Source organism: Astatotilapia calliptera, chromosome 2, assembly GCF_900246225.1.
Source record: "Astatotilapia calliptera chromosome 2, fAstCal1.2, whole genome shotgun sequence".
NCBI classification, from domain to species: Eukaryota; Metazoa; Chordata; class Actinopteri; order Cichliformes; family Cichlidae; genus Astatotilapia; species Astatotilapia calliptera.
In genome coordinates this window covers 26110089-26136279 of record NC_039303.1, presented here as the reverse complement: position 1 = coordinate 26136279, position 26191 = coordinate 26110089, and the positions used below count along the sequence as shown (strand labels likewise).

The 26191-nt window shown below is 40.0% G+C and overlaps 2 protein-coding genes across 7 annotated transcripts in view; both read right to left on the bottom strand.

Annotated features, from left to right (window-relative positions):
- nlgn3a (neuroligin 3a) overlaps positions 1 to 1432 on the bottom strand; it is a 130403-nt gene extending 128971 nt beyond the window's left edge. For all 3 annotated transcript variants that reach the window (XM_026190509.1, XM_026190513.1, XM_026190521.1), the window contains exon 1: positions 1075 to 1432. The gene's annotated coding sequence lies outside the window, so the exon portion shown is untranslated. The remainder of the gene's footprint in view (positions 1 to 1074) is intronic.
- A 7414-nt stretch (positions 1433 to 8846) lies between these two features.
- On the bottom strand, positions 8847 to 20432 carry LOC113035141 (sterile alpha motif domain-containing protein 3-like). 4 transcript variants are annotated; one of them, XM_026190505.1, is made up of 6 exons: positions 20112 to 20413; positions 18420 to 18622; positions 14507 to 15546; positions 14154 to 14309; positions 13049 to 13141; positions 8847 to 9721 (listed from the first exon to the last, which is right to left on the bottom strand). In XM_026190505.1, the coding sequence occupies exons 3-6, from the start codon at positions 15536 to 15538 to the stop codon at positions 9443 to 9445; spliced, it is 1560 nt and encodes a 519-aa protein (XP_026046290.1). In that variant the 5' UTR covers positions 15539 to 15546; positions 18420 to 18622; positions 20112 to 20413; the 3' UTR covers positions 8847 to 9442. The 4 variants fall into 4 exon arrangements, with proteins under 4 accessions (XP_026046290.1, XP_026046292.1, XP_026046284.1 ...); XM_026190507.1 differs by having other exon boundaries at positions 18434 to 18622; XM_026190499.1 differs by lacking the exons at positions 8847 to 9721; positions 13049 to 13141; positions 14154 to 14309; positions 14507 to 15546 and having other exon boundaries at positions 15553 to 18622; positions 19550 to 20432.
- Positions 20433 to 26191: the final 5759 nt, after the last annotated feature.

Sequence of the window (26191 nt, the reverse complement as noted above, 5' to 3'; positions counted from 1 at the left end):
AACTTTTTCCTGCTTCTTTAAAAATCTCTTTTAATGTGATTAAGCCAAAAGGTTAAAAAGAATGAATAAGTGTCAAGCAGCAAGTAGAATAACCTATATATGTATATATATATATATATATATATATATATATATATATATATATATATATATATACACACTCTGTCACTCTAAGATGAAAAATGCCCTTTAATAACCAGTTAAGCTCACACTGAAGCTTCTATACTGAGCCACTCATCTAATCATCCACAAACCAATTAGGAGAAAATGTTATTAAAAAAGGGAATAGGAATCGGGGGATACCCATGTATCCCCGTGGCAGATTATCCTGCTCATCCTGATGGAGGTCGGTAGCCTGGTGCAAACTGGTCCCAATCATATTTTATAAAAAAAAATAAATAAATAAAAAGAAAAAAAAAGGGACCTTAGATCTGCTTCTAACCTGATCTATTTAAGCCATCAATTCTTTGTTAAATGTACCTTAAAGTTCAGAGCTCGCAGTTTCCGCCCTTTTATTTCTTGTTTTTGCAATAAACGCAACTCATTTGGCGTTTTCGGGGTTTTTCCTTGCTACAGGATGAACAATGACACAGAGCTTGCGCCCATCACGCGCACAAGATGTCTTTATGCCCAAGTAACAAGTGCTCTGGACGTCTATCGCAAGCATTTATTTTCTGCATTGACGTTTGCCGTGCGCTGGTATCGCAACACGCTACATATGACAGTGCGAGGAAAAGATACAGACAGTTAGCAGCATCCAAAACCCCTGCGTCTAATAAGACTCCGGGTAGTCCGTCCAACTCACAAAATCCGAATGCGTTTTGGAAGTATACGTGCCTCCGTGCCGGGGTACAGCGCTGCGTCGATGTTGCGTTACAAAATAGCTCCCACTCTTAATCTTTTCCACACACGCACACAAATAAAATAGAAGCTTAAGTCGTATAAAATAAATCCAAGTATCCTGATATACCCTCTTTCCCCCCTGCACATCTCCCCAAGTCACTCAGAACGCAGACAGCCTTAGATTTTCTGCCCCTTCTCTAGTTGCTCATCAAGTCTCATGAAATGACTCACCTGCCTTGTCGAGATCTAAATCCCCCCATGCCTTTCTGGAAATAAAAAGCCGGGATAATGTTTCACTGTTTCGGGGTCTTCACTCGCAGTCGAGTCTCTGTACTCCAAATATCCGTATAGTCTGCGCACTGCTTATATGTTTTTCGGGAATGACCTTCCTGTGAAGCGATAACGACTCTCATTATCCTCACTCCGCTGTCATTTTAATGGATTTCTCCCACGTTTTATTTTAGTGATTAATTTTCTTTCTTTCTTTCTTTTTTTCCTTTTTTTCCTGCGGGAAGTCTCCTCCTAGTCCTGGTGCGTTTTGCTGCTTTTGCCTTGACTCTTGAGCTCAACACGAGCTTCGCGGGGACGCGCGGCGCTATCCCGTATGAATATTCGGGAGCGCCGATTTGAGATGGAGAAGAGAGTTACTAGGTAACCAAGGGCACACGCATCATACATGAAAAGGAGCAGACGGTTTATGCCTTCCAACTATTCTCTACCTTCTCTGACAGCTCATCAAACACAACCCTTTTTCCCCGGACTAACGTTTCTCACCAGAACAAAATCTATAAGGCAAGTCAGACACGTAGCCTATTTAATAATGACTGTAGAGTTACTGAGGCCTCTGAGAACTTCGTTTTAAATGAAGATTGTATTTCTATGGCAGATTAGCAATTTATAAAGAGGATAAAACGTTAAAGGCATCCAAGCACTTGGATGAAGTCAAAGAAAAAATAAATGAAGTAGAGGTGAGATCTATAAATGCTGAACTGGCTGGTTAGAAATAATTAAATTATCACAGCATATTTTCAGATGGCTCCAGCATTTCTCACTTTATAAATGAACTAGCTATTATAGCTTTTCTTAAGATTTATGTGACATTTATTTAGCTCCCATCTTTACACGAGTCAGTGAGATAATAATATAACACAATGCAGCACAGGTGAGTAAAGATTAGGCCTGGAATCCTTCAGATCCACCAACACTGGATGCCGTATTGAGCTAAGGCAGCTTTTGATTGGTCTCTAAGCATCATAAAAGCCCCCATTTATTCCTGCTGTCAGTTTCCAGTGCAAGCTTTCTATTATAAATCATACTTTACGCCATTATGACATCATCAGGTTAATTCTCTCAGGCTTGACATACCTCCTCCAGAGCTACAGAACTCATTATATAATTGTTTTCAAACAAATACTCATTAAAAGGAAATCATCTTTTTTTTTCTTTCCAACGCTGATTTTAAAAAGTGTTTGTGATAAAAGGATTACAGAGCAGACAAATGGATAATTTGTGGTTTCAAACATTTTGTTTTCATTACAAGTCATTACATTACCACCTCTATATATCACCGTAACAGTGCCTGAGTAGTTTATGTAGAATATGCTTTATGTTAGCTGCATTGAAGTACATATAACTGGAGATGAATTGGCCAGTGTTGGTGTGGGAAAAGCAGAGAATTTGGGTCCGCGTTTCAGATATGCAAAATAAGATTACATTGATTAGGAGAAAGATAGAAAACTCTGACAAAGAGCAAAAGAAAGAGTTCCTTCTCTGGAACAGACAGGCATGCAATAACTGTCAAATGAATGCTTTTGAGTAAAACATTTAAGTAACTTTCATATAATTTTAATGAAACGAGCTCTCGAGTATTTGCAAACATTTACTGTATTTTCTTGAAACCATAGTGCACCGTTGAAATATTAATGCGAGACTGCAGTGAAAAACAATTCTATGATTTAAGTCTAAGTCATTTTGGGTCTGTAGTCGCTATATAATAATATGGAACAGTTTATCTCAACACATCTGCTCTCTCTATTGATATTTTAAAATCTCCCATCGCTTCTCATTGGCCACCTCACTGAGATCGATACTGTATCATCTGTTGTTCCTCTTTTTTCCTTGTGTTCTGCTGTTTACATTTTATTTTGTTACCCGTTTCCTCTTCTCAGCTTACTGAAGTTGTAATATGGCCAATAGTAATTATTTCAGTTGTCAAAAAAGTAATACAAACATTAGTTCTGAGATGAACCATAAAAAGCAGTCCTTCCAAATTCGCCGCAGCATTACAAAGAGTCCTCTATAACGATCTGAATTAACCTATCTATGAAACACTAAAAAAAATAGCGTTGACTGCGTTTTAGGACAGTTTAAATGCAAATAAAAGAAACACTATTCCACATAAGTGTACCACATAAAACAGGTAATACTAAGTGCAGGTCTAATTAGAGGTATAATAGTCACTTGTACATTTTAAGAGAAAGCTGGAAATCACTGAAATCTAATTTGGTGTTTGGAACAGAAACCAGCATACACATGACTCTTGTGAGCAGAGACCTTTTAATTATAGAACAGCAAGGGGTTGATGCTGCTGCTGCTGCTTTTCCCCTCACTGATGTTCAACACTCACACAGTGTAAAATACAAAAAAAGGGAAAGAAAAGGAAAGGGGGGGGGGGGGGTACTGACACAAACAAACCGGAGTGCAATGCATCCACAAGACATATTGTTTTTGAGCAAGACGCTCAATCATGACGCACTGTTACTTTTATGAACCAGTCAGCTGAAAAAAAGAAGAGCAAAAATTCAAAGGGTACTCTAAAGCGTTGTAACCCTTTACCGTCTAATGTTGAGGGATAACTTTGCGTGTGCTCAGTTCCAAGTTTTAAAGGTGGGCACAGTAAAGTCATTCATTCACAAGGACATTTTTTTCTTTCCAAAGGAGAAAGTCAGCTCCATGCAAACAGATGAATGTTGCCTGAGGCAACCGGATGGGTTACATCAAACGCACACTCAGAAAAACTATTTATGCCTTAGAAGTGAGTCATGTGAACATTACAGAAATGCAGGAATATCAACAATTCACTGTCCCGAGACTGTTTTCTGACATTTTTTGCAACACTGTTTTCAAAAAATATTAAGTTTTAGAGCACTGTCTACATCAATAACAATACACGCAGCACCCACATGAGAGGGAAACAGGTGGAATTGAATGTGAGTGGGATGGGATTTTAGATGTACACATAAAAGCTTCTTATGGGAGTGCAATACTGACTATGTTCAAATATCATTTAGTCTTCGGCTGAATGAAGTAAAACAGCTCTTTGTGGACAAAACAGGAATGCAAACAGCTGGGGTTGTCTAAAAAGTAAATCAGAGCTTTTCTTTTTTTTCTCAGTTGTCTTGACCACATGTTTTGAAAATGATGACATTAGTCAAAAAACATAAAGGGAAATAGTTCACGGAGCAGAGCAAATAAAGAAAAACCCACATACATATAAAAATAGATAAAAATAGAGTTCATGTCTGTCAAATGTGATTGGGCCCTTCTTTAGAAAAATATGTCTAGCAGGAAATACAAGAAGGAAAAGACAAGTAAATGAGACAGGCGAGCAGGACGAGAGTCAGCAGAACAAAATTCTGATGACCACTGCTGTATATTAACAAAGAATTGAAACCCAAATGTAAAAAACAAAAGCCTAAACAAAATGATTTGCAAATTATTTATTACTATCGGGGGCGATCGTGGCTCAAGGAGTTGGCAGTTCATTTTGTAACCGGAAGGTTGCCGGTTCGAGCCCCGGCTCGGACAGTCTCTTGTGTCCTTGGGCAAGACACTTCACCTACCGCCTACTGGTGATGGTCAGAGGGGCCGATGGCATGATATGGCAGCCTCGCCTCTGTCAGTCTGCCCCAGGGCAGCTGTGGCTACAACTGTAGCTTGCCTTCACCAGTGTGTGAATGTAAGAGTGAATGAATAGTGGCATTGTAAAGTGCTTTGAGGGCCCCGAAAAGCGCTACATAAATGCAATCCATTATTATTATTATTTAAAAACAATATTTTGTTTAAAATGTGCAAAGGCAATATGGTCAATGTAGAAACTGATACTTTGTTCTAATAAACCAAGTCTGGAATAAATGTAGAATATCCCCTCACAGAATATTTTACAGCTAATTAGATTAACTGGAAGTAATAGAGTAACACAACTGGGTATCAAAAAATCATCACAGAGAGCTACCTGTGGAAGGATTATTGGTTCAAAAATTTAAGAAGCACACCCTAAGATTTGAAAAAGTCCAGAGAAATCTCTGTACTCAGTGTAAAAGGCCAAAAAACAAAAGTTAAATACGGCGTAGAGGCAGCACAAACACAATTACAGTGGGGCAAAAAAGTATTTAGTCAGCCACCGATTGTGCAAGTTTCCCCACTTAAAATGATGAGAGAGGTCAGTAATTTGCACCAAAGGTACACTTCAACTGTGAGAGACAGAATGTGAAAAAAAAAATCCATGAATTCACATGGTAGGATTTGTAAAGAATTTATTCGTAAATTAGTAAATCATCCAGTCAATTGCAGCAAGAAAATTACAACCGTGTGGCTCTGCGGTGGTAAACATTTGATACATAATAAATAGAAAAATACCACAATGTGCTGAGCAGCCAAAAACAGTTCTTTTTCCAATTACAGGGACTAGTTTCATATATTCCCAAACATTTGCCAAAAGCTTTTAAAGAGAAGAGATTTACAATATCGTTTAACCCACTAGATTTCTCAGTATTTGATGTATTTTCTAATATGTTACCCTTTATTCTAGTGATGACTGTAACTATTTGTAAATTATTGCATTCTTTTTTTCACACAACTGACGGTTTCATTTCTTTTCTTTTTTTTGTCACACAGATAATGTGCATAAAAGGGACCCACCTCCGTCACTTTCTCGCAAATCAAGATAAAACAGAAAAGGTAAAGACAGAAATGCAGAGGATCCAATATCCAACAATACTCAACAAGTTTTCCTACACTGACCTAGTTCTTTTGTTATATATTTTAAAGACCGTTTTAATCACTGCAGCGGTCTTAAATGCTTGTGTCAGATTAGTGGAAGTTATCCTCTATTTGCACAGAAATATCTAAATGTAATACAAGTCATGGCAAAGAACGCTATGATTTCAAGCCTTTTTATTTACAGACTTTTATTATTTGCTTCTGCAGCAACTTTGCAGTTTGAATACTGTACGACAATGTTTTCATCTATAAACCCAAGTTTAGCATCTCAGTTCTTTGTCTGCGGGAACATCATTTTCTCAAGAAGATTAATAGTTTCTCTTATTTCATTCCATCCTGAGTTGCTGAAAGTGATTAGCATACATAGCTATTAAACAGCTTCAGAATTACACTGCTGGGCTTAATGAAGCAAGATAAGTTCAAGAAAACCTGACTGATATGAACTAGAAATAGAAAAACTTTGCAGAAGACATCTACTAAGGGAGGGGAAAAAACAGATGTGCAAAACATGAAAACATGTTCAACATATTTTTTATACTTCTAAGCCACTTATTTTGTTCATCCACATGACAAAACCACAGTGTTTTCAATTTTCTGTCAGCAGATTATTATTGCCGCTCTTCGTTCAAAATTCAAACCAGTGGGCATTACAAAATCACCATCACATGAAAACAAACAACAAAAAACTTCATATTGCACAGTAATGGAAAATGGGGACAATAGAAACAGAGAAACAATCAATAGTAAGGAAATTAAAGAATAACTTCATCCGGCTTTGGTCAGTGATCTGCTATAAGCATGTTTACAGAAAGAGCAGGGCTGTTCAGCTGACATTTATGACATCCCTGATGGATTATCATCGAAAGCAAAGCGATCTCAGTGCTGATTTTATACTGGAATGCACTTCCTGCAGAATTTCTATCGTTTTGACTGAACGGTTGCAGGCAGTGCTGTTTTGATGATCTGTGACATTAGGAAGACAACACAGGCTACCACTGAGAACTTTCCTTCAAGATCCCTTATGTTTGTGTGTGTGTCGTATGTGTTGTGTTAAAATGCTAGTTAGAGCTACCATCAAGGCAGTTTTGAGTATTTTGACAGGTGTGTATAGGTTAGCTGGCATTACACAAGGTCAGGCATGAAAATGATTGTGGTCTGCTGACTTATGAATACTGAACACTCTAGACTGGGAGCCAAAGGACTGCCAGCTCTCTACTTTAGGTTTCTGTCTACATCCCTTTTTTTTTTTTTTTTGCAGTGTTTTGTAATTCCTCATATGATGTCTGATGCTGGTGTTGCTGGTATGATAAAATACAAAGATTTTCTCTAGTTCTCTACCTGTTTTTAAAACTTTCTTCCTTTTATTGTTAATTGTGCAACAAAGACAGTATTAGGGTAAGGCTGAACTTGTTACTTATTAAGTCTGATGCAATTAGCCATTTCCAGATCTAAGCATTCCTTCAATTCCAAAGCACAACTGAGAGTTAAAACATGTTCCGAATTCTTTCAACTCCAGTTAACGATCGGTTTGGTTGCTGCTACTCTGTAGCTAACTACAGAGCTGTGGATAGGCTAATATAAACACATAAATGTGGTGAAGATGCACAATAAGGGTCAAATTGTTTCCAATAAAAGAAAATAATGAGGACAAAGAAGGAACAAGAGATGGGAATGGATAAAACCTCAGCCAACATGACATTTGATACCATCGCATCCGCAATCAGAGCGTAGTCTTCAGAGATACATTGCTCACTTAGGCAAAAGTTAGATTCCTGGGTTTAAAAAAAAAATTACTGTTGAATAGGAAATACTGCTTAAACTTTTTTACTCAATTAAAAGTGAAAAAGTCAAGGCCCTAAAAAGTACCAAAGTGTCAAATGTAAACAGAACTGCAGCTTGTTGGAGAATATTCCTACCAGCTATTTTTATGCAAGGGAAATTGAACCCTGTGTCATATTATTTATAATAATAAAATAATGTTAATGCATGGGAATAAAACATTTATTTCAAGTTAAATTCTAATTCTAATCAGTGTATGCAGCTTGAACATCTGTTATGTACACTCTAATAAATAAAACATTGGTTCAAATAAAAAAAACATGTTAACGTTTTCCACTAGAATTTTTGAGTTAAGCCAACTTCTGGCAGAATAGCATTAATTCAAAGCAATATTTTTGAGTATGGTGAAGTAGCTTTTTTGGCCACAATTAAAAACATTCTTAAGTAAAATTAACTTAATAATTTTCGACTAGAACACAAAAATTTAAGTTGATCCAACGTGAATTTTATGTATAGTGAAGTTACTTTTTGGCCACAATTAAAAACATTCTTAAGTAAAATTAACTTAATAATTTTCGACTAGAACACAAAAATTTAAGTTCATCCAACGTGAATTTTATGTATAGTGAAGTTACTTTTTGGCCACAAAAAAAAACACATTCTGAGTAACATGAACTTAATAATTGTCAACAAATACACAGGAATTTAAGTTGATCCAAGATTATATTTATGTATGGTGAAGTAACTTTTTGAACAAAATAAAACACATTTATAATTAAAATGAACTTAACTGTCGGCATAAATAGTATTTATATTGGTCAAATATGATATTTTGGTTACAGTGTAGTAATGTTTTGGTCCTACAGGAGATTCTATAAGGGCATTTACCTGTTTCCCAGCAGGCTAAGTCGCTCCAAAATACAACCTTGATCAAAAGCTGTGTCTTATAACCATGACTACCGCGTGGGCAGGCTCATGCATGGTGGTGCCTGCCCACAAAGAAGTCAAGGTTCTAAGACCTTAGAAACTTGTCGATCACTTTTTTCCCCAAACGAAGGTCAGCCTTAACATGCGCTCTGTGTGCTCTTGTGTCATGACCTTCAGAAAAAGAAATGGATGTTGTGTGTATTTGTTTGAATGCGGCAGATGTGATGCCAAATACCTGGACATCAGCTAAGGGACTCGTACCTGGTGCTTAGAAAGAATAGAAATTCAGACAGATGTATTCCAATGAGTTAGACCCATTTAATTACAATAACAAACATCACAATTCTTTAACGTGTGTGCGAAGTGCAAGATTTGTGGGCTTCAGTTTCCTAGAACACAAATTGCCCGCTGAAACTTAAGGAACTGTTTATTGAAATTGTAATACAACCTACTACTTGAATCCTCTTTTTTTTTTTTTACTTTAACATGTGACAGTGAATCAAAACAAAAGATGACAGGCTGCTATACATTAAATGCACTAATTTAAACATAAAATGATCAAAGCTTCTTTCATTCAACTTTGTCAGCACTCTTACAAAGTATTCTTGATTCTCTTCTATATTTGACTTTTCACCCTCAAGATTAAGGCCAGCTAAAGAGGGTATTACACAAACTTTAAAACACACCAGTACCCTCAGAACACAGGTCATGGGAGAAATTAAACGCATTCCTTAAAAATGTGCAAATAACAGCATTTAAGACACGGCAAAACATTAACTCAGAAGACTTAAGAACAGCGCTTTAAAATTTAGTAAAACACATTCAAGTAGTGCCAGAAATGCAGGAATAATGATTTGTGAAACTCACTCACGAATGGTCTATCAAGTCTGCTCTAGAAAATACCAAACTTAAGATTCATTACTTTAGAGCTGGCTTTTTGTCCATCAAGCTCAAGGCATAGTTTTTGAAATACCTCAAAGGTAAATTTCAGCTGCTTGGGATAGGTAAGGTTCAGAGCGTAGATTACTCCCATCATCAAAGCACAGGATCTGGCAACATCAATCCTCTCCAGGATCTTGGATCCCTCAACGATGATGGTTGCAGGCCCATCACCAATGATAGCAATCTTCATGATTTGCATTGCAAGGTCTGCGTTGAGCTCCTCCTCATCCTTGTAGGAGAAATTAAATGTTAGGATGTATAAAATACATAGCTCAAGCACTTCAGGATGACGTGCATAAGGGAATGAACCACTATAGGTAGGAAAATAAGCTAAAACAGGTTGTCTTTTGTGTTTTTCAGTGATTTTACTTTGTCATTCTGTAAGTTTTAAAAGCTAAATTAAACCATAATCCACGTTTAAAATAAAAAATGTCTTGTTTTTCACAGTTTTGTTTTTCCACTTTGAAAAGAAAATCTAATAAATCATTTTTAAGGGTTATTCCACTTCTAAGTGAAATTTTATCTATTGCCATATTGTCACAGTTAGAAAGTGAGAAACATGCCTTTTGTAAACAGCACACTAATTCTCCTGATCCGGAAGCAATCCATTTGCTTTAGCAGAGCATAAACAATGTAAGTGAATAGCAGGTGCTAGCATGTTGTGTGCAAAAGTGATTAAAATGACTCAGTAATGAAAACAAATATTTCTTGGGAGCTCAGTAATCATGTTCACGGCAAATGAAAAGTGCAAAAGTAACACAGAAGATTTGCAGAAGCTGATTTAGACTTGAGACTACATTGCAGTTACGACAAACACTGCTGTAAACATCCACTGCATGGTGAATGGATATAACGCAACAGTTGAAAAAGCCTCCAGCTTCCATAAACAAACACACACAGCCACTACTATACAAGCATAGTAAGCTGCAGTAACAATGGATGGGTCTTTGATTTGTTGAAGAAATATTGCACAAATAGCATGTTGGTTTATAGACACTGGTCGGCAGTGGCTTCAACTGCTGTGTTATAACCATGTGGAGGCTTACAGCAGTGCTCTGTCGTAATGTAGTCCCAAGTCTAAATCGGCTCCTGAAAATCCTTCATGTCAATTCATACTTTTCATTTGCAGTCAGCATGATTGTTGAGCTCCCCAGGAATACTTGGTATCATTATTGAGTGATTTTAATCACTTTTGCACACAAAATGCTAGTACCTGCCATTCACTTCCATTGTTTATGCTCTGCTAAAGCTGCTGCCAGATCAGGAAAATGACTGCGCTGGCTACAAAATTTTTTATCCTGTGTGTTTATGTTGCACCTTATCACGGAAACAGGTTTCTATTCAGCAAATTATGTTCAATGACAATGGCAATAAACATCTTTGGATTGTAATTCTGAAATGCTTTTTTCTCACTTATACATGGCAATAGACATATCTTCACTTAGGGTTGGAATGTCCCTTAACTCATTCAGTGCCAGCCACTCTCAGATTTCATACCCCCCTCAGTGCCAGAGATATTTAGCATTTTCGCTGATTTTGAAGGCTCACAGAATATTTTGTTCTATGACTATGTGAATTCTGAAACCACCATGACAAAAATGAGTCTCTCTTCCCCACCCCACCTCCGAAGTGGCCCGAGTGAGCCCCAGGCTCCAGGCCCCGATAAGCAGCCGCCAACGAGTGAGCCGGTGTGTACCCGGACGCCCACCCCCAGATACAAAGAACCACCAATGCACCGACACCTGAGGGAGTCCGCCACCGGCAGGGGAAGTGGTGGTGGGTGGAGATAGGCCTCCAAACCTTGGAGGGCCCGAGATGTCCCCAGAGAGGTGGCGTCTGATACCCAACCTGACATATAGACACAAACATACAGGCACACACAGACACAAACATCCATTCCCACCCTCATGCTCTCATGTGCACTTCACACTCAACCAACGTGGAGACAGACATAAAGAGACGCTGTACACACGATCACACTCCCCAAGCGTACTCTACAAACCGGGTCTAGGTACCCCTGCCCCTGGAGGGGGGAACTGCACCCAGACCCAGGTGGTGTTACCCTTTTCCCTGCGGTGGGGAGAGGCAGACCGCCCCGACTCCGCAGCAGCAGGGAGGCCCCACACCCCAGACCGCAGTCGGACGGCCAACTCCTCCTAGCCCCCCCGCTCCAGCAGGCCGCAGAGAATGGGGGTGAGAGAAGACTCCAAACCTCCCTCCACCCGCTCATTGTAGTGTTGATGCATGTGTGTTCTAAGGTGCATTTAAAACCCAGGAGGGCATGGAGCTACCTGCCAGAGAGCAGCAGGTAAGCGCATAGTCCCTCCTGTTAGCCCTCAATGTCTACGTGTATTTAACATTGAGAGGTGGGCAACGACGCCAGGGGTGAGGTGTACACCCTGATGATAACTTGGACTCCGTGTATCGTGCCCACCCCCAAGATCCTATATGTATGTGTAATGAGGGTGTGAGTAATGTGAATGTCTAAGTTGTGGGATAAAATTGAGGCAGAGGTAGCCAGAAGGGGACGGGGGGGGGGGACGGGGTAGCCTCCTCTGCACCCTAGTGACATACCCCTACTCCGAGGCCCTGCATGTGTGGGTGGTTGTGGTGGAGTGGGAAGAGGGAGGCAGCCGGAGATGGGGAGGGAAGGAAGGGAGGGGCAGGTGACCCCTCCCTGGGGCCAGCTCCCCCGCTGACCCCAGTAGGCACCCCCATACTCCGCGACCCGCCAGGGAAAGGGGGCCCAGGCCCATCCAGACCGGGGCCCAGCGCAGCAGCGCCCCCCGGCCCCACAGAGCCCGGGACAGTCCACCCAACCCCATCACAGAGAAAACTGCACCCACCCCACCATCCACTCATCTTCCAGACTACATGAGACAATAGACGCCCAGGGTGAGATCTTCCTCCACCTCTCCTGTATCTCCCCCTCCTGCAGAGAGTTCCTGAGTGGAGGAAAGCTCCTGCAAGGTGTGGCAATCTCCCCCACCGGTTGAAGAGCCCCACAGGCGGCTCGACACACCGGCGGCACCCTGCGCCAGGGATGGGCCCCCATGCACCCACCCGCCCACAACCCCGGCAACACACAAACCAGGACCCAAGGCCCGGCCAGGGCCCCGGCCCAGAGACGGATCGCCCCCAGAACCTCACGCCTTCAGAAGTTTCTAACAGGAGATACTGGTCAGATAAATCCGGTTCATGTTCACTGGAATTGCTAGAAAAACCATGACGTCAGGCTGCAGACACCTCAAGCTCGAAATGACGAGCTGGATCAAAAATCGTGCCACAATACTCGTTCTCAGTAGAGCCGACTGTCACGCTGGTGGGATTTTATCCATGTAATCAACTCCACCACCTTCTCAATTCAATAAAAAGCTCAAGAGGCGTCTATGGCACTGAGCGTTCGGATTCATTTTGACGTCTAAAGACGTCTATGGCACTGAATGACTTAAATACTCAACCCTGAACAGAAAATCCAATGAACAAAACACAAAGACCCTACAGAGACATGCATTCAAAACTAAACAAAAAATTAAAAACCAACTCAAGTACTTACGCTGTATTGTTTGAAAAGATCCTCCTCCTTCTCTCCAAGATAGACTATGAGGCAGCGAATAGCAATTTCTCTGCGCTTTTCAACTGTGTTGTCCTGATTGATAGAAAAAAATAGATGTGTTAAAAAAAAATCAGATGTAAGTAGCTTACTTCATATACTGAAAATTATATCCATAATGATATAGCATTTTTTTAAATTAAATAATAAAAAAGTTCATTTGGAATAAGGTGGAAAAGGTGATCTGGCTATTCTCCTGAGTTTCTTATTGTTTGGGACCTGCTTACTCCGCACACAGTGGGGGCATGGCTGTCTCACTCTGCGGAGACCTGAGAAACGCTGCGCTTGTAACCTGGACATTCCTTCTTCATAAGTAAAAACACTAAAATAAAGATACATTTTGTTGTACTTGTGCTCTGAACTTGTATAATAACAATAAATATCCATTCATTCAATTACAATGTAACTGGCACAGATACAGTCTTCCTCCATGTTATGTATTGTTAACGTTCTTGCGCGTGTGAAACACTTTATGTAAATCATAGAGCTTTATTTTAAAATAATAAAAAGTGTATATTGTACAGACGACATATTTTCTTCTTTTGCCCTGCCCTAGATGCAAGTGTAACCAAAATATGAACAATTTTGGAAAAAAATAGTGTTAGTATACAATGGACCTTCTTCAAAGCAGCCATATCAACATTTGAGATGGTAAATGGTAAATGGCCTGCATTTGTATAGCGCTTTTCTAGTCCATAGGACCCCAAAGTGCTTTACACTACATTCAGTCATTCACCCATTCACACACACATTCACACACTGGCGATAGCAAGCTACATTGTAGCCACAGCTGCCCTGGGGCGCACTGACAGAGGCGAGGCTGCCGGACACAGGCGCCACCGAGCCCTCTGACCACCACCAGTAGGCAAACACGGGGTTAGTATCTTGCCCAAGGATATTTGGCATGCAGCCAGGATGCAGCCTGGGATCGAACCACCGACCTTCTGATTAGTGGCTGACCTGCTCTGCCACCTGAGCTACAGCCACCCACATGAAAAAAGTAAGGCAGATGCAAATAAAGGTCTATTCATAAAGTTATTCATTATACCTGCAGAAGCATGTCCTTAATCTGCCTCATCCTCAGACCTGCAGCTCCTCCTTTTGACAGGGTCAAGGCCATCAGTTTTGGGGTGCATTGGTCAAGCCTGGCCAGAAAGGTTGATTCAAGGCTGACTGTTGTTATCCTCTTAAATTCTTCACATATCTGCAGGGCACACCAGAATAAAATACAACAAGAGACATAAGCATAAATAATTCCAAATCCAAATGTGCATTTGTAAACATTTAAATGTATTAGGTGTAAATATATGCATTTCTAAATTTTTTATTTATCTGACTTCTAGTTGTAATTTCATCAATCCCCAACACAAAAACACTGGTTTAATAAACATTTTCTCTCACCTGTACTTCGCTAAAAAGAGCAGGCCAGCGCTTCATGAAGTCACTGATGGCAGGGGCCTCTTTCACTATTTCCTCCCGACGAAGGCTGAACGTCTTGTCCATTTTCTGAGCTACCATTCTGGAGTTGTCCCTTTTCATCACTTCACTCAGTAGCTCGATTCTCTCTTTTTCCAAACTTTCACTAGTTTCACCTTGAGCATGAGGGGGTAGGTAGTTCACCTCAGCCTTCTTTGGTTTTTTGACATTCTTTGCCGGGTATTGGTCACATGTCATTTTCCTCTTAAGTGAGTTTACTTCAACTTCAGGGCAGCCGAGACCTCTAAGCTTGCTTCTGAAATTGTTCATCTTGTACTTTAGACGCTGCGCCCACCCATAGCATCCATTGAAGGACCCTGGTTCTTTCAGGCAGGGATGCTTTAGAGTCAGGGCCTCTGCAACCTCACTGATCTGCAGACTGGATGGATAAGCAGTATACTTATAAATAGCTTCTGCTAGTTTTCTAAGTATGTCAGGAAGCAGTGGAATTAAATCTTTTGTAGGGAGAAGAGTCCCATCTTTTTGGAAGCGCTCGTTGGCTGACCGAATTTGGATCTCTGTGAGGTCAGAAAACCTGGGAATCTGAAATTGAACAGGCCAGCGCTGGTAACGGTGCCCTGGACTATCTTCAGATGTGGAAAGAATCAGAGTGTCATTAGTTGACACAGATGAGGTGTCAACAGAGTCCTCCTCAGATGGATTATCAGTCACGTTGGTCACATCACTTAAGGTCAAGGTTATTGTAGGCTCCTGGTCCTGGAGAAACACAATCTTGATTGTGTCCTTGTCCTTAAGGTCAGTTGTCGAAACAAGGGTAAAAAACTCATCACCAAAATCAGCATCTTTATAGTGAAGACAGAAGTCTCTTGTAATGGAAAAGGTATCACGGATGGCTGAATAAAGGTCATCCACCGTTTCTGGGATTCCAGATGGTAGTACAACTTTACGGACATCATGATCTGCAAGGATCACTCGAAGTTGAGACGGTTGTGACATTAGGTAACCTGTAGACCAAATTTTTGACATGTTTCTGTAATTCTTAGTAACAGCGAAATAGTGCATAATATAATAAAATTTGATCTCCATGTATGGAAACTAGGAGCCAATTAACTATATGCCATCTCTGAAAATAGTAGAAAGACTGAGATTTGGGTTTGTCTTTTTTCAGCTGAAAATCTCCACACAAAGTATGGAAATCATTTATGGAACATAAATGCTGCACTTAAGAGTCATAATGGTTGTTCCGCCACAAATGTAAGAAATCAAGGGGACCGTGTCTGATAACTCAGCTGCCTCTATGACTTTCACTGTACAAGCACATAGCTCCTTAGATGTTCAATTGACCAAGCAGTTACACCTTTCACTATGAATCCCACATTGCCTTTCAAAACCACAATCTGGATCAACTCCCCAAAATCTGGTAGACCACCAGTGGAACCATAAGCCAGGATCATTCCACTAGTGTACTTGGTGCCTCTGTAACACACACTTTTGGCTATCTGGACACATGTCTCACCAGGAAACTTAGCCTGCAGTGCTTCTTGGATATCCTCTCGCAGCACACTAACATCCATTGTAGACAGTGTTGTAGCCTGTAGTAATGGTCTGACAGCTCTGGAATCATGTTGGTTATAAGCAAGCAACAACTGATGCTTCATGGCCAGTGACAGCAGAATATTTCTAAAACTACGAGTATGTCTGACAACACGCTTGAAAAAGCTGTGCTTTGCCTCAAACCGCATTGTCCACAGTGACACCAGAGGACCATAAGCCCTGATAAGTTCTGGATAATGTTCTAGGAAATGGTGTTTTGGAATGAGGCGTTGCTCTGGAAAAACCATGAGAAACCTGTGTTTATGCTCAGATATCTTACTGTCCAGGAAGCAAATGGTCTCCTCTGTGTGCACTTGATTCACAACAAGCTCAACAATGTCTCGAAGCACAAGAAGCAATTCCCATGCTGGGTCAGCCTCAGGGATTTTTGATCCAACCATGAGTGGCAAGAGACGAAGCAAAGCCCAGTTCTCGTGGGCATTGCCCCCCACACTTTTCCGTTGGGCAAAGTTCACAGGAACAAGCTGTGGTGCATTGGTTTTGTCCGACCATTTATAGGGGAACTCTTTGATGCATTTGTTCAGCTCTTCAAGAGTGAAGTATTTGTTGTGAATGAATAGTCTTAGGCACAGTGCTATTTCTAGGGGCACTACACCTTCAAAGAGATCATGCAACACATCAGGTGGATATCCAGACAAAACATGAAAATATTTAAGTTTTGCCGTCAGTGCACACTGTCTCTTCACTCCATAAACATGCATCAAACTGTTATTTTCCTGTAAAGCCTGGACATGCAGTGTGTGTTGTTCCGCTGTTCTGGGTGGGAATGCCTTATTTCTCACTTCACCATCTTGAAATTGTGACTTTTCACCAAGACAAAACCTACAGACATATGAACTGGAAAAGCTCTCAACAAATCCCCCCATAGAATGGGCACCAAGGTTGTCTGCAACTACACTAAACACTGTGCCTTTGACTCTTCTACCCAGTGATGGAACATACAGTCCTTCCTCCTCTAAGACCACAAGATCTTTGAGCAGTGGCTCTAACACAGCGCTGTAACCAAATCTCTTTACATCCTCAGCCTTGCAAAGAATTGCTAAGAAGATTGAGTTTAGCTCAGATCTGAGCAATGAAGGGACATCAGCTAACACCCAATATACAGATGTGATTTTGTGTTTTTTCCTGGATGTACCGAGAGGATTACAAATCTCAAAGTCATCCACATAGAGATTTAGCGCAATTGTAAGGTCATTTTTTGAGAACAACTCGTTGGTTTTGTAAAAGGTGCCGTCATGAAATGAGTTGTACACAGTTCTCTGCACCTCTGCTTCACTCAAGATCAGGTCTAGTATATCTTTCCTGCTAAGAACCTGAAGTAAAGACTTTAGAATGGGAACATACTGGAAGCTACTCTCTCCAGTAAGAATATACTCAATCGGCTCCACGACAGAAAAGTGTTCATTAAAATACTTTCTTCTTTTGAAGGCAGAAGAGAGAGGACCACCATCACAAAGGGCAGCGCTAACAGGGTTAGCAACACATATGTTGTTCACCATTTCAGACACAATGGCTTCATCAACTTCACAGTTGTGTCTCTTCAAGCAGGACTGTAAAATGTCTTTCATGATGGGAGCGGAAGCTGAATGACAAATAAAATGCAATGACTCTACAAGCTCATCAATGCATTGGTTGGGAACATGAAATGAACTCTCTAATTTCAACATCAAATGAGCCAAGCTTCTTTCAATCAACTTTGGCAGTACATTCACATCATCATCTCTAAACTCCTCAATGTCAGATTGTTCACCCTCCTGATTAACTACATCGCTGCACTGATCTGTTTGTAAAGGCTTTTCAAACCTCTTTAAAACGTCTTCTTTAAACTCATCTAAAGAGTGGGGAGTGTGCTTGCGATGTTTATGTGACGCAAATGTTCCATAAATGTTAGTTTTGAAATTACAATTTTTGAAAACACAGGACACAGTTTCTTGCTTTTTCAAATGTTGACGAAGGTGTTCAAAATACTCTTTTTCAGTGGAAAATGTGCCCACATTACAGAACTGGCAACAGAAACTGAGTATTTCAGAGGTTCTCACTGTTGAGTGAGTTGAGTGTTTCCTTGATATGTGTGATTTTAGGCTACCCCATGACTTAAATGAACAAAAACAATCTAGGTAAGGACATGGCAGAGGCTGTACACTGGGGATATGGCGTAACCTATAATGTTTCATCAGCTCTTCCTTAGTGGAGGTTGCAAATTTACAGATTTTGCAAGGCCAATCCATACTTCATGATTCTGAATTACTCAATTCAAGCTTACTTGTTAAAGCTTACTTCAGAAGGTCCCTTGGTATTCGATACCAGGAGAAGATGATGGTTTGAGCCTTTGTCCTGGCAAGAAACACAGCAAAGTAACTGAATATTTTGGTGAGATTCCCACTTTCTTTAGAAGGCTGACCACGTCTTAACTGGAACCCCTAGATCTGCAACGCCAGGACAGTGTATAACACCAGAAAGTCGTGCCTGCACAAAAATACAAAAGATGGTATTTTCAACTTCACCTGTGAGTCTTCAATACAGTGAATCAGTTTCACCTGTCAAAGCTGTGTAAGCTAGAACCAAACATTCAAAACTACATAAACCTGAATACACTGGGTACTGGAAAGCCTAACGTGGCTTTCCATAGATCAAATATACATAGAGGTGACATGGACTGGGCCAGTCTGTTGGAGCGTGTATCCCCCACCGACCGCGATCTTGGAGGGGTCTCCACTCGCCCCCAGTGCATGTATTTCTACTGAGGAATATGTTAACTCAAAAAGACAAAACTACATACATACATGCATACATACATACATACATACATACATACATACATGCATACATATTTTTTTTTTTTTTTTTTTTTTTTATCAACAAAAGCAAACATAAGGTGTGGCATGACAGGACAGAATCATTTCTGACAGTAAATACGAAAAAACCCCAAACTTTTTATACACAAGCTACAATGTCAATAATCCCACTTGATCTGTTTTCATTTCATTCTCCAAAACCAAATTAGAATCAGTGCTGAGTCAGCAGCTATGGTCATTTTTGTGCACCCTAGTGTTGCAAAAAGTGGCATACTACTGAAACCATATGTGGGATTATTGACCTTTCTTGCCTTATCTGTTTGGAAAAATATTTAAACATTTTCCTTATTTACCATGGGTGAATACATTCCTCAGTAGAAAAAAAATGCACTGGCGGCGAATGGGGACCCAACCAAGATGGTGGCCCGCTATTGATTTTTTTCTTACTTTCAAACTTTATTGAGGCATATCAATGTTACAGCCAGTGCCAATGCACGTCGCCTCTACGTCTCTACAAAACACGGAAAGTCCCCAAAAATTAGGGACAGCTAACTACCCTACCATATGCGGCACAGTGCACTTTAGTCTGGTCTTTTACCTGTGAAAATAGGCCGAGCAGCCGGTGAAGAACCGCTCTTAGCGGTCAACAGACACACCGGACTAATAGCGACGGCACTTCCTGCGCAGAAGCCAATGGGGTTCAACTTCACCCCGTAACGTTACGAAAATTTAGAAGCGTTTCTTAACAATTACTAACATAAAATGCTTCCCTTCAAAAAATAAATTTCACATTTCAAAAATAAAATCACAGTGAACACAACTTAGCTTGGCTAGCTACGTTAGCATAGTAGTTTGCGCCGGGGCTAACAACGTCCGCTAATTACAGTGGTCTGCATTAGAGTATACTCTAAAATTTAACACTGACGTTATAACATCAGTGTTAAAATTTAACACTGACATTATAACGTCAGTTTTAAATTTTCCAAAAAGAGCCCAACAATTTATGCTATCGTGGAATTAGCTGCTGTGTGTATATTAAAACACACAAACGCGGGGGCAAGCTAAGATGTATGTTATGTATGTTACGTCGTTGTTTTAAAGTAAACTAACAAAATCCAGAGCGACTGCAAATATGTGTAATTTCGCATAAAATTACTCACCGTTCGCAACGAACACAGCTCTTGATAAAACTTGAACACGTGCTGTTGAATATGTCCGCTTGAGTAGAAGAAGGGAACTGTGAGCTGTTTACACGTCATCAAGTTGTATTTTACATTGACAGAACTTAAAATTATATTGTTTTTTGATTAAAAGAAGATTTTAAATTCAGACAAATCACGATTATATATTGAGTAAAGAGGCATAATTTATGTGTCACCCGAACTCAATAAAATAAAAATTTTAATTAGGAAGTCTAACAGTATTTATGAACTTGATTTTTTATTTCACAACAACATATATATGTAAGTAATGACTAAAGGTCACATTAATTACTTTTTAGAGTGTAGAACACGAACAGAGAAGCAAAGAGAATAAGAAAACAAAAAACCCCCAAACTAGCTCTGTAGCCCCTGTAGCGATCATGCAACCTTTGAATAACACAAAGTGAGTATGCTTCAGTATACATAAAAGCTTTAGATTTCCAGTTTATCAAATGTCACTGAGCAGTCCTTACCTTTAAAAAATAATATCTCTTCTTCCTCCCCTAACCTTTTAATTCATTTATTATTTTATTTTTTCAGATCTTTCTCCATCTCTGAGTGAAGTTATCTCACATTCTTTTTTTCTCTGCCTGGAAAATACTGCAGCTGCACCTTTGGATAGCAGACACCTTGCAGCTCTTCTGTAGCAGCTAGAAAGATGCTGACCACACCTTGTGGACATCTGCACCAACAATGCAGTTCTGGATCCCTTTTTTGCGTCTTGCTGCGTGTGATACAGGGGCACCTCCAGAATTTTTTCATAGGGGTGGCTTTAAGGGGCCCACTAAAAATATTGGCATGGCACACCAAAAACAGAATTTCCAGTTTTATTGTGCTGTTTCAAATGTAGGGTGTTTTCCTCTCTCGTGCACATGTTTATATAGGGGCCAGCAAATTTAGGGGTGTGGCCAGCGCAGACATGCTACACAGGAACAATGAGAACAGGCCTTGGATGATAACTGAGTAGTTTTTCGGGCTGTGTCTATACAAAAAACTAGTGACACAGCACTATAAAACTGTACCCTCATCCAACACTTGGACCTAGAAGCAGGGTTGTTATATCATCGCTTAACAACCACACTGTGTTGACCTTAAGAGAATTGAGTCTATGTTTAACCTACTAACCTAGCAATAGAGTTTATTGTTTGAAACTGCCTCGTGGCTGGGTCTTGTGATGCCTGTGGCCTGTACATTGCCATCCTCACTCCACATTGCTGACTTTTATCTGAATTGTTAATAATGACATACTGGGTTTGACTAGTAAATGGCAAAATTTTCATGCATAATAACATAGTAGAAAAAAAGCTATTTGATAAATCAGTTTAAAATTGAGGGTAGGGCTCAGCGTTTCTGGGGATTCAATTCATTTTCCCCAGAAGCTTGTAATGTACTTAAGCTAGTAATACAAATCATTAAAATCAGAGTCTTGTGTGAAATGATTAGTATGTTTGATAAGTGGCTACATAATGAGTAAGATAATGCAGCTTACACTTGCAAGTGATCACAGATAAAGGCAGTGGCTCAGGCAATTGTGTGGTCAGGTGCTTTTTCCAAGGATTGGGACTAATGACTTCTCTCAATTACAGTTTTATATTTGGGATCTCCAGAAATAGGGAGGGTTTATGTGTGAATCAAAGCATTGAGATGAAAACACATTTAGAGCTTCATACACAGTTCAAATGATAAAATAAGTGATTACAACCTAATGACAGTGCTTTGTGACTGTGTTATGTTGACAGATTGTCATTTGTAGTGTGCAGTCTGCAGGTAAAATTGGTCCCACTCCAGTACTTCTTTAGAAGGTCACACTGAATCATCTTATCCACAAATATCAGCTCCTTGATGGCAGAACCACAAATAGTCTGATCACTGTTAAAACCTGAAGAAAGCCAAGTCTGGTTCAGACAGTCTGTTTGGACTCTGTGGGGCACATTGTCAGAGACAGAACTCTTAGGCCCGTGCTTTCACATACAAGAACAATTTAATCTTGTGCCAAAGAAAAGGAGCACTTGAGAAAATATGTCTTGTGACTGGGACTTTTGTACGTGACAGAAACCTGCAGAATACAGGGTGGGCCATTTATATGGATACACCGTAATAAAATGGGAATGGTTGGTGATATTAAAGTCCTGTTTGTGGCACATTAGTATATGTGAGGGGGCAAACTCCTCAAGATGGGTGCCAGGTCCAAGCATTCCTAGATGAACAGTTTCCTGGAAAGTGGATTAGTCGTCGTGGGCCAGTTGAATGGCCCCCGAGGTCTCCCAATCTGACCCCCTTAGACTTTTATCTTTGGGGTCATCTGAAGCCAATTGTCTATGGTGTGAAGATACGAGATGTGCAGCACCTGAAACTACGGATACTGGATGCCTGTGCTGGCATTTCTCCTGCGGTGTTGCTATCAGTGTGTGAAGAGTGGGAGAAGAGGGTTGCATTGACAATCCAACACAATGGGCAGCACATTGAACACATTTTATAAGTGGTGAGAAACTTGTAAATAACTCATGAAAGAATAAAGTTACATTGAAACCAAGCACACCATTGTTTTTCTTGTGACATTACCAATAAGTTTGATGTGTCACATGGCCCTCTTCCTATTGAAAAAACAAAAATTGTATCCAAGATGGCCGACTTCTAAATGGCCACCATGGTCACCACCCATCTTGAGGAGTTTGCCCCCTCACATATACTAATGTGCCACAAACAGGACTTTAATATCACCAACCATTCCCATTTTATTACGGTGTATCCATATAAATGGCCCACCCTGTATATATAGGTGAGAAATTAAAGAAAAACTTTGAACCATTTTTCCTGGGATCCAGTGGCTTTTGGTATTTTATTACCATGGGAATAATATATTTCTATAAATGATGTGGAATATGTGCAAATACACCTGTGTCTGCTCCTGGGTCCTCACAGGAGCAGACACAAGCGAGGAGACCACAATTAACTTGAACAAAAAGTGAGTTTTATTACAGCTGATAATCAGTTCAACAAAACAAGGCAGTAAGCACAGAGGCAAAACTAAACTGAAACCTAAACTGGGGAAAAATGAAAACTAAGAAAACTGAGACTTAAATATAAAGATTAGGAAGACAGTGACAAGGGGACTGTGACGACTATGAACAGGGCTTTGTGCAGGAACATAAAGGAACTATGAACTCATACATGAACAAGCCATATGACTATGACGTCCACAGAGTCCTAAATCCTGACATGAGGGGTGGAACACAGACAATGCAACAATGAACAAAGGGAGACAGAGGACTTAAATACACACATGAGGTTATCAGGGGAAGTGGAGACACCCGGGGAACACCTGATACAAATGAATTATAATGACACCACAGGGGAAGTGAAAGTAAAGCAAAGAACATTGAACACAAGATCCCTTCAAAGTAAAACAGGAACCCTAAATAGGACCCATACGTGACATGAGCTAGCCAATGTAAACTATGGAGACAGGAGACATAACAGATAAGACTCACTAACCTCTAAGGGCGAATTAACACAGGGATGAGACACAAGGGGAACCCGATAAACTATGACATATAACTGCAAGCTAGGTCTGACAGAATGTAACCAGACAAGCTGAAAAGAAACTAGAATACAGATGAATAACAAAATATCATGAAACTCAGAAACACTGGCTTGCATGACCCAGGACCATGGCAATCTGTTTACCTTAAAATTGTCACGGTTCTGGGTCATTTCGACCCAGCATTTTCTGTTTCTTATATTTTGGTGGGTTATTTTTCTGTATTAGGATTTATGTTCTGATTCTTTAGTTGTGCTGTTTGGATATTTATTATTCTGGGTTTAGTTCAGTGTCAAGTTTACGTCTTTGTGTTTTGTTTCTTGTGCCCTGTTTTACTTTGAAGGTTCATGTCTTATGTCAGTGTATTCAGTTTTACTTCCCCTGTCTCCTTAGCCTAATTTCTCCCAGCTGTCTCTCCCTCCTATTTCCCATTCCCTGATTACTCCCCTGTGCATATAAGCCCTGTGTTTTCCTTTGTTCTCTGTCATGTCGTACCCTACTACTACTCTGTGTGTTCTGGTTACATGCGTGTTAGTTTATGGTCCCCCAGTATAGTTAGTCTTCTGTTCAGTCTGCAACCTGCAAGAAAGTGATTTACTTAGAGTTCACCTTTGCCTCCGTGAGTCCTGCATTTTGGCTCCTTTCTCCTTGCCTGCCTGCACACAGCCATGACAAAAATATTTGTCAGTACCAATCTATCAGTATCTGCATTTATAATGGCTGATGAAAGAAAAATTAGTTGTCTATTGTGCTATAATATAAGTTAATATAAGTTTCGCCAGCAGAGGGCGCTTGGTGTCTTACGCATCAGTCGCTGACACCTGGCTAGAAGAAGTGTAATCAGTACATGATGAGGCAGCATACACCCTTTCTCTGTTTTTGCAGTTTGTGTAAAACTAAACATGTTGCATGGGAGATGAGTTGGCCCATCATTTTCTGCAGTGTAACATAAAAAAGAAAAGAAAAACACCCTTCAGGAATGTTATGAATGTTGACATTGCATAGTTTGTCCACTAGGATGGCACTTTGCTATGCTCCTTTTTGCATCACATGTGTTTAGAATGCTACAACAACAAGAAGAAGCTCATCTGAGCACAGTTGGGGAGAGCAAGTAAATCAATTTGTTTAAAAAAAATGGGTAATATATTGGAATATCACATTGTTATATCACCAGATATATGCCTTAATAATTCTGTACTGGTCAGACACTAATCAAAATGCTAAATGAGTGATTATTTTAAATGATTTTGAATGGTATTGTGTCTGTCCAGGAGATTTCCAAGACATGAGTGGCCAACAGCTTGGTAAAGGCTTAGTCACACAAAAGGATAAATAGGATAACCTTCTTGCGACTAAGAAAAAGATCATTGGTTTTGTGTCCATTATAAATGCTAATACTGATTGACTCACAAATAGCTAATGTCAGCAGATAATATCGGCCTGCTGATAAGCCAGTCTGCCTGTAGTTTTGATGATAACGGTGGAAAGTGCAATCATACACAGTGATCCATAGTCAGGTCTTTTAACTGGATGGAAATCTGTTGATAGTCTTTGCATATATTATTAAAAAAATACCATAGATTTATTATTTTCCCTCATGATGACATTGAATCTTTTTACATTCTTTGACATTTCCAAGCACTTGTGTCTCTGTCACTTTTCATCACCAGGCAGTTTCACAGGTTGCAGTCTCCAGACAATAGTGGTCCAACTCTGGTAAAGGTAAAGGTTTGAAAATCATCACTGTCTAATTTATAAACACAGACAGATTGTCAACATGTAGCAATTATTCACTCATCAATGTCTGATGAGTGCAACTCATCTATGATGAGTCTCTTGATGCGTCTCATCCTACATTCACTATTTGTGAAGGAATCACGGAATTTATTTTTTTAGATGTATGAAGTTTTGTCCGGACTCTGAATATCAGGTGTTAATTTTAATTCCTGGTTACGTAGCTGGCTACAGATTTGCAACAGACAACAGCAGATTGATCACAGTGAACTGTCCACGGCATCTATCACAAATAAATATTATGGTAATGCCAACTTGACAACAAATGGGGTCACATCCCCTCTTAATGCCATTTTATTGTTGTACTGATGCACTTCAAAGCCGCTTTGAAGTGCTCGCAGATCTAGTTCCCATGTTTGAAGCAACCATTTCACAGGGAACAAAGTTCACTGCACAGAGATACAATAATTTTGGTCACTGTTTTCCCCAGAGTGACTGTAACACAGCACACTTTATGTAGATTTTTCCTATAATATGTCACCTGTATTTATACCTTCAACGTACCCATTTTTCTGACTATGTAAATATCTTCCAAGCATGTGCTCCTGGCATCTAGGCCAATTAGTATATCATCTCTATATCCTGCTCTTTGCCAGCCACACAGTCAGATGTCTTTTTACGAACAATAACTGCAGTGTAAATACAATGCAGGCTTATTTTCATTCGTTAGCACCTGCATGCAGTGATACCAGAGTGTCTACAG